The sequence below is a fragment of the Lissotriton helveticus genome, chromosome 11, assembly GCF_964261635.1.
Source record: "Lissotriton helveticus chromosome 11, aLisHel1.1, whole genome shotgun sequence".
Lineage (NCBI taxonomy): Eukaryota > Metazoa > Chordata > Amphibia > Caudata > Salamandridae > Lissotriton > Lissotriton helveticus.
In genome coordinates this window covers 58,700,295-58,713,842 of record NC_136072.1, presented here as the reverse complement: position 1 = coordinate 58,713,842, position 13,548 = coordinate 58,700,295, and the positions used below count along the sequence as shown (strand labels likewise).

The 13,548-nt window shown below is 40.9% G+C and overlaps 1 protein-coding gene across 1 annotated transcript in view; it reads right to left on the bottom strand.

Moving 5' to 3' along the window:
* The window catches only part of LOC144792901 (cytochrome P450 2J4-like), a 102,949-nt gene that overhangs the window by 17,275 nt on the left and 72,126 nt on the right, over positions 1-13,548 (bottom strand). Inside the window, exon 7 of the mRNA XM_078668105.1 lies at positions 7,801-7,988. Within this exon, the coding sequence (XP_078524231.1) occupies positions 7,801-7,988 (188 nt within the window). The remainder of the gene's footprint in view (positions 1-7,800; positions 7,989-13,548) is intronic.

The following is a 13,548-nucleotide window of genomic DNA, read 5'->3' as shown; positions in this document are numbered from 1 at the left end:
TACTTGAGGGTAAGGCTTACACATAACATTGGAGAGCTTACTAAGATTATTTTTTAAAGATAAAAAGGGAAATAGTTTCTACCTTGCGAGGATGGGTACATCTACCGCTTACTCTGTATGGCCATACGAATTTGGTAAGGATGGTGATTTTGCCAAAACTTACTTTTTTGTTTGAAACAATCCCCCTGGCGTTTAAAAAAGACTGGTTTAATAGGTTACAGAGCGAGATTAGCTCTTTTCTATGGGCCTCAAAAGGATCTCGTTTGTCCTGGAAAAAGTTAAGAAGAAAGCGTGTCAAGGGGGGACTGGCGGCCCCTGACTTTCAGATGTATTCGTGGGCCTTCCAGTTAAAAAACTTTCCGAATGTTGTTGGGTACCCCGACGGATTCAACTATTGGAAAAATGTTTAGTGTAATGCTTAAGAGTTGCAATTACAACGAACACAGCTTTTTGTGTAAGTTTGCTGATCCAAGGTTTTTTAAGAAAGTTAGGCTCAAGACTTTGCGTGAAGCGGCGGAGCTCTGGTTTAAAATCAGGAGGGTATTCCAAATTTAGAGATGACGTAGGCACTTGGCACACCTGATTATTTCTTGATTTTATCTGATTTTAGAACTTTTTTTGCTGCACTTTCTTCCACCTATTGCGTGCTTTCAGGTATCATGGGGTTGCCAATCACCTATGTGTATAGAACTGAAAATAACGGGTAGTAAACAACTGCTACTCCCTGACCTGATGCACTGCTGAAATGTATTTAACTACTGATCTCAATAAATTAACAGTTTGTACTCAATTTTACTTCAATTTATCTTGGTTTTTATTCACCATTCTTTTTCTGATGCAAACATTATTTCTTCACTTTTTATCAAATCATATTATTAAGTCCATATCAAATATTTTTAATTGCCTATACAATTAATCTTTGGGGTGATACTTCTCACACTTTAACACATCCCATAACAAATGTTACCGACGATTGAGGTGTGATTGGCCCGATGCATTTCGGGACCCAGTCCCTTCTTCGGGGGCCTTCCTGTAAACAAAATACATATGTATCACTTTCTGTTTCACTTTACACTTAAATACATATAGACATTCGTCAAGGTCACTTTTTTAGTTTCAAATCAACCACCAATGATACTAGCGAAGTTCTGTATGCTCACATTATATTCTGAACTATGGAGTAAATTTATGACGTGTATTGTACTGGTGCTCACTGACTCGAAGTTGAATCTAGTTACTTGATTGTACACGCGTATTAAAACAAATACTGAATTCAGCAAGCTTTTCATGTTACACAACATAGATAGCTCTCAGTTACAAAGTTGATGGTTCAAGCAGTTAAGCATTCTTAGTGATTAAACATTGCATTCCCTTTGTCTGAAATGAACGTCCGTGAGCGACTAACATGACATGATTAAATATGGAGGAGTTTACCTTATCGTTAACTATGGAGGTTCTTGTGGGTTATGTTTCACTCTTATTATGCATCTACCGGGAAGCTGTAAAACAACATGAGCCCGTTGAAATACTGCACTTTAGACCCAGAGGCAAATATTATCTTTGCTGAGCAAGTCTTACCGCGTTTAATTGCTTGTTCCGCAAATGCTTGCAAATGATGAATGGAAGCTCCGTTATCACCACTTTCGCCCTGCGTTCTACCTACGGGGGTAACATGGAGTTAAATTAGAGGTTAACTCCTGTATAGTCTGAGATCGTAAAAGAACTCTCTAATTCTCACTGTCTATTAGCTTACCGGCTGACGTTCGTGTTCCGTACTTGCTAGTCGGACTGAGTCATTCGATCTACTGCAGTGCTCTCGCGTACCGAAATCTCGAGAGATTAGGACGCGTGGCTCTCATTTGAAGTGTTAAGCTGATTACTAGCTAGGTCTTCGTTTTGTTAATGAGCGCCATCTTAGAGTGGTGTGAGCAAGCAAAGATTGTGTGGCGTATTGGTAGGATGACATGATGCTTACACTATTAGCTTACTAGTGATCGTGATCTCAAAGGATCGAGACATATAGTTTATTCGGGACACTTAGTTAATCTATTCAATGAGTTCAAATGTTGGTGACCACGTCAAAAACGGTATAAGAACACTGTAGATATTGTGAGATGGGTGTATGTATATATGATACGAAAAAGCGGGGTCCTCTTTCTCACTGATCATTAAATTGAAACAAGTTGAATTGCGTGCCTGAAGTATCTGATAGATACTAACTGAGTGGATATTACTATTGTGTTCGAAGTTCATAAAGGCATAATCATGGCGTTATCATACAATCATATGAAGATATTGTACATGTGTTTCCCAGCTGAATGATTGTATGATAACACATGTACAATATCTTCATATGATTGTATGATAACGCCATGATTATGCCTTTATGAACTTCGAACACAATAGTAATATCCACTCAGTTAGTATCTATCAGATACTTCAGGCACGCAATTCAACTTGTTTCAAACAATTGTGCAATAATCCCTCTTTTATTCAATTTAATGATCAGTGAGAAAGAGGACCCCGCTTTTTCGTATCATATATACATACACCCATCTCACAATATCTACAGTGTTCTTATACCGTTTTTGACGTGGTCACCAACATTTGAACTCATTGAATAGATTAACTAAGTGTCCCGAATAAACTATATGTCTCGATCCTTTGAGATAACGATCACTAGTAAGCTAATAGTGTAAGCATCATGTCATCCTACCAATACGCCACACAATCTTTGCTTGCTCACACCACTCTAAGATGGCGCTCATTAACAAAACAAAGACCTAGCTAGTAAACAGCTTAACACTTCAAATGAGAGCCACGCGTCCTAATCTCTCGAGATTTCGGTACGCGAGAGCACTGCAGTAGATCGAATGACTCAGTCCGACTAGCAAGTACGGAACACGAACGTCAGCCGGTAAGCTAATAGACAGTGAGAATCCGAGAGTTCTTTTACGATCTCAGACTATACAGGAGTTAACCTCTAATTTAACTCCATGTTACCCCCGTAGGTAGAACGCAGGGCAAAAGTGGTGATAACGGAGCTTCCATTCATCATTTGCAAGCATTTGCGGAACAAGCAATTAAACGCGGTAAGACTTGCTCAGCAAAGATAATATTTGCCTCTGGGTCTAAAGTATTAAGTGCAGTATTTCAACGGGCTCATGTTGTTTTACAGCTTCCCGGTAGATGCATAATAAGAGTGAAACATAACCCACAAGAACCTCCATAGTTAACGATAAGGTAAACTCCTCCATATTTAATCATGTCATGTTAGTCGCTCACGGACGTTCATTTCAGACCAAGGGAATGCAATGTTTAATCATTAAGAATGCTAAATCTGCTTGAACCATCAACTTTGTGACTGAGAGCTATCTATGTTGCGTAACATGAAAAGCTTGCTGAATTCAGTATTTGTTTTAATACGCGTGTACAATCAAGTAACTAGATTCAACTTCGAGTCAGTGAGCACCAGTACAATACTCGTCATAAATTTACTCCATAGTTCAGAATATAATGTGAGCATACAGAACTACGCTAGTACCATTGGTGGTTGATTTGAAACTAAAAAAGTGACCTTGACGAATGTCTATATGTATATAAGTGTAAAGTGAAACAGAAAGTGATACATATGTATTTTGTTTACAGGAAGGCCCCCGAAGAAGGGACTGGGTCCCGAAATGCATCGGGCCAATCACACCTCAATCGTCGGTAACATTTGTTATGGGATGTGTTAAAGTGTGAGAAGTATCACACCAAAGATTAATTGTATAGGCAATGAAAAATATTTGATATGGAATTAATAATATGATTTGATAAAAAGTGAAGAAATAATGTTTGCATCAGAAAAAGAATGGTGAATAAAAACCAAGATAAATTGAAGTAAAATTGAGTACAAACTGTTAATTTATTGAGATCAGTAGTTAAATACATTTCAGCAGTGCATCAGGTCAGGGAGTAGCAGTTGTTTACTACACGTTTTTTTCAGGGTATTCAAAATTCCCTTTTATAGCTACATGGCCTCAATATGGGATGCTCCAGGGTCACCTCTCTGGTCTAGGGACGCATTGGCTGTCCCTTTGAGAGCGGCGGGTCTTGAGCGCTGGGATGATTTATTCCCAGATGGAAAGTTGATTGCTTGGGGGCAAGGCGAACTGATGTGGGGGTCGGAGTTTTTCAAAATTTAAATATCTACAAATTCATAGCTGGGCGAGCAAAGTGGATAATGTTGTTGGAGTCCAGAATGAGTTTGAAGAAAAACTCTTTTCAGCTTACTCTTATAAAAAAGAAGTTGCCCTTTGGTACTGGTTGATACTTGAGATGTCAGAAATTTACTTTATTTGGTTTATCACAACCATAAAGCATACATGTACAAAAAAAGCAATTTAAGATAGCAACACTTAAAAGTTCCTTTAGTTAAAAATATGTTTTATCTGTGGTCTATTTCTGCTTTTTGAAGCAGGGTCTCTACTGAGTTCATGAATTTTACCCCGCCGCATATTAGAATGTTTGAACCAGCTCCCATCCAGCTGGTCACAGCTTGCCTGCAGGTACAAATCTATAGCATATTAAAAATTGGTTTCAGTAAAGTTTTCCTCTTTTCTTTAGAAGACTCGCATGTGCACAGGAGGTGGCACAAGGTCTCACTGTGATAATCACATAGTCTACATCTTTGATCCTGGTGTGTGACCTTCCATGACGGGATCAAGTCTTTGGCGAAGTGGTCGCCCATTCTGAGGGCCATAAATTTTATTTTTAAAGATAGCCGGAAGTGTGCCATAAGATAGGGCTGTGGTTTGAATCGTTTGTACGAGTTTAAAATGGTCCATGCATGTCGCCGTTTGGCCAAAGTCTTTTTATCTTCTACCAAAGATAGGGCTTTTGCATTCAGCTTGCAAATCTTTTTAAAGGATGTTTTTTCCGGTGGATTATTCCAGATCTCCACTATTTTGAGGGTTTCTAATGATGCTCGCAGATCGTTGCCCCATGAGTTGGGTTCCTGTTGGTCATATTGTTTTTTAATTTCTATCCAACATAAGTTGTTTAAAGATCCTATTTCCGCCGTTCTCAAATTCCAGCACCATTTCACTAGGGCTGCTTTCCTTTGGTATATTTGATTTTGCAAACCAAATTCCAGCCTTATTTGGGCCGGGGCTGCTCCTTTGTATATGTGAAATACAGCTTTATATATTTTTGTCTGGAGGTTGTTTAAAATAGATGCTTCTTTCCCATGCCATATTTCCAATCCGTATGAGAGGGATGGTAGGACTTGGGCTGCCATTACTTTTTAGCAGGTGGTCGTATGATGGACATTGCAGTTTCTCTTGGAGAACTTTGTACGCAAAGGTCAGTGATTGTGCTTTTGCAGCGATAATTCTTTTATGGTCTGAAAGGGACATGTTTTTACTTATTGTGACCCCCAAATATTTGTAAGCAGTTGTTTCCTCGATGAGTTTGCCTTTTGTATGCCACTTGAAAGAATTTCTACTGGTGCCCGTCAATCTCACCACTTTTGTTATTTTGATGTTTAATTCCAGGCCTTCTCTCTCGAAATAGTCTGTTAATTCGGATATTGTTCTTTGTAGGCCTATTGGTGTTTGGCTTAAGACTACAATATCGTCCGCATATTGGAGGAACTGGATGTATTCCTGGGATAATTTAGGTGGATGTCCGTTAACATTCTTGAGTTGGTCTTTCAAGTCGGCCAGATATATATTGAAAAGGCTTGGGGAGAGCACGCAGCCCTGTTTAAGGCCATTGGTTATTTTTTGTTCTGCAGATATTCTTCTTCCATCACCCAGGTTGATACTTGAGATGGAAGACGGCCCATTTCTACTTCCTGAGATCCTGTGGGGTGATTGCTTGCCGGACATCGCTACTGAGAATCAATGGCAAGTAACTGTGACTATGTTATATAAAATAGTTAAATCTGCAAACTTAAGGCGGAACCATTTGTTTACGATTCACAGGGCATATTGGTCACCTCGCAGACTTTCGAAATATAAGGCTGGTGGTGTGGTGGAATGCCCCAAATGCAAAAGCCCCAACGAGGACAACCTGCATATGTTTGTGGTTTGTTTGAACATCAGAGAGTTTTGGGAGGCCGTAAGTAACTGCTTGTCACAGGTCTCAGACCAGAAGATTGAGGTAAGCCCTGAATTAATTATAACCGGAAGATATGATTAGCAAAGTAAGGGCACCGATGATAAAGCCAAACTTCTTTTTTATGCTGTTTTGTTGGCCCGGAGGGAGATCTGCAAACTATGGGTTTCTCCAATATCCCCTACAGAGTATGGACTGGTTATGAGCCATGAGACACACTGCTAAATTGGACACCCTGGATCAGACAAAGAAAATGCGTAGATTTGGCTACCTTTTTTGTCACGTTTTGGGTGAGGGAGAAAAATTAGGTTGGGATCAGGTTAATCAAATAATAATAATCCAATGAATAAGGCCTTGGCCTATCTCACCGGCTGTTTCCTCCCACTCAGGAAACAAGTAGATATAGGTAGCGGTGCTCTAAGAGGAAGACTCTTTAATCCTTGGCGGTATACATAGGAATATGTTATGTAAGAGCTCCTTCACTCGTAGCAGTATTGCACAAGCCTTTGTCTTTAGAGCTGGTATATGAGATAAAAAGCCCTGGGCGGTATCGTTTATAGAAAAGGGCGGCTAAAAGGCTAATGAAAAAAATATGTTCACTTTAAGCTTCTTTTTAAAGGTCTTCTGCTTGAAGGGTTTAGATTAGAACTTTAAATGTTCCAGCAAGCCAGCTGGAGCATTTAAAGATATAAACCCATCAAACAGAATACTTTTAAAAAGAAGCTCAAAGTGAACATATTATTCTATTTGCTGAGGGGCTCTATCTGCAGTCTCAAAGATATTGACAATATTTTTTAAAGAGTACCCTTATGAAGATTCCTCTCTAAGAAGATAGAGACACGTTAGAGTTGATTTAGAAAGGATATAGCCAGATACTCTCTGGCAGAATTCTTTGCGTTATATGGTGTTCATCAAAATATGGGAATGTTGAACTCAACAGTAGTAAACGTATTCGAATTTATGGCATTTCTTAGTAAAATTCAGGGCCTTCAAGGTCCCACAAGAAACGCAAACTGTAAAAGAGGTGGTAGAACAGGAATGATAGGATAAGACATTCACGAAGAAGCATACACTTAGAGTACCACAAGGAAATTAATATTGTAAAGCAATTACTTTGGAGAATAGATCAGTTCTGGTTTAGATGTTCCAATAGCAATCTTTGGAATCTAATGTAACCCCACCTGTCGAGATGACAGATACAATTGTTAATTTATTTCACCACTTAAGTTTAATTTTTGAACACAGCATTGCTGATTTCTTCAACCACCCAAAAGTCTTCAGTTGCCTGCCTCTTTGGCCTCAATTCAGATGAGCAACATCTAACAAAAGATTTTAAATGTCCATTTCATACTCTAATTCATGTGTGAGGTGTGTCATGAATGAACTGATAGTAAAACATGTAAACTCTGCTCCTGCACCAACTTGTAATGCTGATGATGATGTTTATTTTCATGGGATAAAGCCTGCATTTTTTTTCTTCCTGGCCTACCTAACAATGCTAGTGTATTTACCTTGCTTGTCGATCGATGCCCCACTTCTCTGCCACAATGTTAGTGTGTTTGCATCTTGCCTGATGGTAAACTTTATACTCAATGTTCTGTATTTTGCCTCACAGTAAGGCATTACCTATATACTACAAGATGATGACCCTGCTCAGTCTGCATCCCATTTTGTCTCTCAATGCTGGTGCATACGTACCTTCTCAATGTTTAATCCCTGCAATGAGGTCTCCTTCACAGTCTTCCTAAAAAGACCAATAGGTACAATGCTGCTTATGCGCTGTGTCTCATGGATCACTGCATTGGTGTAGGGAAGCCTCTTCCGGTCCTCATAGTGAATGATCTGGGACTTTCCAAGGACATCATCCAGCTCCTTCTTAACCTTCTCTGGAGAGAGAGATATTTTCACAAATAAGGGAACTGGTGAAATTCTAACCCACTAATGTCTACACGTATTCACCTGCCAAAGTGGGTTAACTTTTAAATAGATTGACTCACCATGATCAACAGTAGTTAACACGCATATATACTAATTACCACATTTTCAGATAGAGCATGCCGCTTGCCAACCTAAATATAGAAAATAATAAAGTATTATTAATTAAAAAATATATATATATTCCTTTAAACTCTTGATCTGCCCTCCTGCCCCAATGGGCTTCCACAGGCAGGCTATAATGTGTAGTGGAAGCCTACTGTGGGAGGAGGGCTGATCAGGAGTTCAAAGGAATACAATTAAATATATTCACTTATAATACCACAATGGGAGAAAAATATTTTTTTGTTGAGCAGTGTATTTTTATATTTATTAGATGAGTCCCTTTACACAATTCCCCACAGGTGCCTAACTCTGTGTGTCCACAAACCAAATTTTTATTTAGTTTTAGGGTTCTGTGGGTCAACAATCAAATGATAACCACCCCGTGCCCAAGCGTATCTCCCCCCCCCCTCTTCCAGAATGGTACCAAAAACCTTGCACAATTTTATACAATACATTTATGTGGAAAATGTGCTGATAATACATGAATTGGGTAAAGTCGTTACTCTACTATCTTTATAGCCTACTGCTATTTTGTTCTTTTACTTTATAAAACAATAAGTAAAAAGTCTTTGAGATAAATAAAAATATGATCAAGAATGTGTATGGGTTTACCAGAGAATTATTATCAGCTCTTGAAACAGGTGGTCACAGCCGTAGGGTATGATAGACAGGTGTCTGTAACTTAATAATTCACTCTATTAGCAGTTAATAACACATGAAGTCTTCAGTTCATTGTATATTCTGACAAATATTTTGAGGCTTTCAAGACCATTGGAAAGTCATAAAAAGAGCTAAAATATAGTCACAAGAAACATGCATAAAGAAGGAGAAGATGCAGTTGTATTGTTGCATAAATAAAAGCAATATCGAAGCATACAATAACAAAGTTGTATCTACATTGCACTCTTGGAAAACAAGATACCTATACATTTTGGTGTTTGCTGAATTAATCGAATAGACTGCATATTCAGACAAATACTCACTCTGTTTCTCGCTTAAACGGGAGGAATACATTCATAAGCTTTGGAGTGGGACTAAAATTGGAAACCTTTGCTTGGTTTTTAATTATGTACTACATTTATTGTTAGGTATTTAGTTTTTAACAACTTTGTTTTAGGTTTTGAAAAAAACAAGACACATATTACAGCTTTGTTATGGTGGAAAATATATATTGAGTAGTATTTGACCCCATGAAAGCTCGCAGGATATTACTCATGCATTTTTGTCCCCTCGTCTGCCATCCAAACGCACCCAGGCAGACTCAACATCTCCTGCTTCCTGGGATATGTAAGGACATATTGTTGTCTAGTCCGATTGTTCAGGACAAGGTTTTGGACATTGTCAGATGTATCCCCATGCTTTGCCATCTTTTCATATAAGTGGTAAAAGGGTGCCATATTGACTCAAATTCTGTGACCCTATTATGAACAATGGCATTGGGGTTGTCATGGCATGCATAGACTACACCATCCCCTACCACATGCTGAGCCAGGGAGCCTATAGTTTTATCCATTTCTGGGCCAAATGCAGGCACGCGGCCAGAAGAAGTTGAGAGAACAGCCAGCCCTGATGAGTCATTGTAGGGTAAAGTCGATCCTCCCCTAGGTTCCCTAGAAGGATCAGTAATAGGTCATGGGGCAAGGAGACATTGGTAAGGGAGTGCATCCTGAGAAGGGCTTCCTCCCAGAATGCCTGGATTTGCGGCTAGGTCGGCTACCCCTGAACATCCTGTGAAATCACACTGGTATGAGGCACAAGCATGTGAGTATTTTGTAGGCATTCTCCTTGTATCAATAGTGAATGGATGACTTGGAATCCCTCTGCCTTATAGCGCCTCAAGACTCATTTGAAATGTCAGTGGCCAAATTTGTCACATATGCATGATTTTTGGTGGCGGTGAGAGCTAGGATGTAGTGGTATAGCCATAATATGCCTTTACAGCTAATGTTATTGTTGTATAGTGATTCAATTGGTCATTCCTCCCTTTGCACAGCTCTGCAATCATGGTCTCTCCCAGCCCAGTGTAGAGCCTGAGTGGCCCTATATGTAGTGCCCATACTTAGTGAGTATTTCTCTATGAGGTGCTCTCTTGTCTAAGGTCGTTGTTGTAAAAGTCCTTTGGAGAAGGTGGCCGGCCTTGGTCCCAAGAAAAGGAATCCAGATCCGACACACCTAGGGGAAATCTGTTTTATCAGCAAGTGTGGTAAGGGTAGAGCAGGAATGCTTGTTTTCTCTTTACTGTTTGCCAGTTGGCCAGGAGGTTGGCCATCAATGGCATGGGAGGGAAAGCATGCCCAAGCAGGGACCATCAGCCACAAAAGTCCACTAAGAGGGAACAGGGAAAAGACTTGTTCCACCTGTGTCCATGGCTTACCCTTCGGTCATGGTTCCAGTCGACACAAGGCTACTACTGAGCCACTAGCATGTACACAGTTATGCCTGGGAAGCCAAAGCCCCCAACAGCAGAAGAGCAGAATAAAGATGATTTTGCTACCATCTAGGATATACTCTCCTATACAACATTGAGCATTTTGGTCCGGATCTGCTCTTGGATTGATTTCGGGATAGCTAGTAGAGGAGTCAGAAGGGCATATAGGAGCCGAGGCATGACTTTGATTTTGAGGCTACTGAGCTATCCTAACCAAGATATCTCTAACTTGTCCCATCTATAGAGGTCCTTGAAGAGAGTTGTGGGAAAGGGTGGAATATTGCTGTTATAAAGGGCGCTCATGTGGGTCGGGAGCTAAACCCCTAGATGTGTTATGACTGATGCGGCCCATGTGAACCCACCTCTTTGGATGGGATCTTCAAGGGTTCTCTGAGAATCTGGTACCTCATTCCCCTTGATCAGGAGTAGTTCATTTTAAAGTATGATGTCTGTGTAAAGCAATCTAGTTCCTCCAATAGTGCTGGTATGCTAATTTCCAGATCATTGGCGAAAATGGGCGGTTTGTTCTCTTTGTCGTCCATCATCATACTATAGACTGCAGGATTATTCTTGTTTCTAGCTACTAGGGGTTCTATGGTCAAGGCAAAGATGACGGGGACGATGGACATCCCTGCCTCATACCCCTAATCAGTGGGATGCCAGGCATGAAGGCAGCGTTATTTTGAGCTTTGCAGACAGCTTATTGAAGTTTGCCTGTATCAACGTTTTCATCTTGGGGACTAAGTGACCTTTATCCAGTACCCTCGACCAATATGCCCAATCACTCGATCAAATACCTTTTGCGTGTCTAGTGAGAGGAGAGCCATCAGCTGGTGCGGCTTCTCTACCACCTACATGAGCGCCACTGTTTGATTGACATAGATTAACTTCTTAGCTGCCTCCTTCATCAGTATCGGTTTGAGCTCTCATTGAAGCCTGCATAGGGTTCTATTTGAGCCCCCTTTCTAATGTTGTCCCTCAGCCAGGGATATCTGAGTTTTTAATTCTCGCTTGAAAAATGTTGCCATGCGCTCAAATGCTGTCATGTGGGAGATGAAATTTCCTCAGAAGACCGCCTTAGCCACGTCTCAAAGGGTTGCAAGCGGGGCACCTCCCCGTTATCGTTCTCAGTGAAATTGTGTTGTATCATATCTTTGCTACGGTCCCATAGGGTTGGGTCTTGGCGCACTACCGTGGTCATCACACACTGCACAGTGGGATATCCATGGAAGTAATTCAGAGTAGAACTCTTCTCGCTCCCCATTGGGTCCATAAACAGATATTATTGTCATCTAAATACAGCCCAGCAAGCCCTGTCAGTCGCCCTTTGCGGTCCCTGTATGTGCTTTCCAATTTGAGGAAGAGATCACTACGGAGGTGGATTGCCATGCCTATAGAATTGCAGGTATATGAAGAGTGTTGGGCACCAATAGTAGTACAGGGGCTTGGTGTGGATTTTAAGGAGGTAAATCTCCTGAAACAGCGCCATGTCCACCTCCTTCTATATAAGTCAGTTTTCAGGCCTTTACACTTTACTGGGGAGTTTAAGCCTTGTACTTTTAAATGAGACTATTTGTAGGGTTGTCATGTCAAACTGTGTGACTATCTTTGAATATGTGGACGTTATGCCTACGTTAATGAAACGTGTCCCCATCATTTCATCTCGGACTACGCTATTTGTGTGTATTGCTGAAGTTAATAATAAACAAAATTGCAACAAAAAACGTAAGAACTGAAGAACTATAGTTGCAGTGTTCTGCAGACCTCTCTCCAGGCCGGGGTTCCAGGAGAACATCTTCCAGGATGAGAAGAGGGTAGAGAATAGTAGGACCATCAGATACTATATGGAAAAGTAGAAGCAGACTGCCAGGATCACAGGAGTGACCTCCCCCACCCCCAGTCAGCCTCCAGAGTCGAGGAATCAATGTCTAGCAGGAAGTGAAGGACTTTTATTTTGGCTCCTTCCATGGCACCCTGGTTGGGCCTGATGTGTCTCTGAGAAAGTTCAAGGTGGAGTGCCTGCAGACGCCAATCTTTGTACCCTTTCTCCTTGATGCCATTGATTGTGTGCTTTCTTGTTGAGCGAGTAGACTGGAAATGCAAAAACCCTCTTTGGTCCACTTGCATGAGGGTCCTGGATCCCTAGGGGGGATCCTCATCCAGACGGGGGCGGCATGCTGATTGTCTGAGCTGCAACCCTCTTGTCTCAAGCTAAAGTTGCGATGAAAGGGGAATCCCTAACTGTACTGTATTTTGTGATTTTGCAAGTGTTTTGTGATTTATCGGAACTCTCTCTGTCAGGCTAACTTGTGGGCAAAGATATCTTGAAAAAGTTAAACATTGTCTCCTTGGAACAGTATTTGCTCCTGTTGCTTGCAGTCTGTAAGATCTTCCGTTTTATGTGCAAATAATGAACTCTAGTGACGGTGTTCAGGAAGAGATTTGTTTGTGGCTGAAACGCCGAGTACACCCGGTTAGTGCAATCATGGAGGAACTCAGGTCATCGGGTGGTTGAAGTATGTGAGCAAAGTTTGATGCCCTTGATCTGAATGTTGTTCCTTCTGGAGAGATTTTCAAGATCATCAAGCTCGTCATATAGAGTTGCCTGATAGCGTTCCAACTTTTCTATGCACGCCCTGTGATCCATATGGTCCTGTGTATGGTCTGCCACAGTTGACTCAACCTGTGCCAGGCAAGAGTATATTCGACATAGAGATCAGTTAAGAGCCTAGTGAAATCCTGCTGGAGTGAACTCATGTCTTTTTGGAATTCGGAGATTAATAGCTGGATGTCTTATTTGGTCGCTCGGGCTTGGGGATCCGGTTTTCCCCCCTGAATCACTGAGTTCTGGTTGGAAGCTCTTCCCCACATTTCCTCTCAGGTTTCTGTAACATGTCTCTGTTGGACACTATGGGGCCGATTCACAGAACTAATTTAAGACAAAATCCTAAACTTACTACTTTTGGTATTCACAGAAG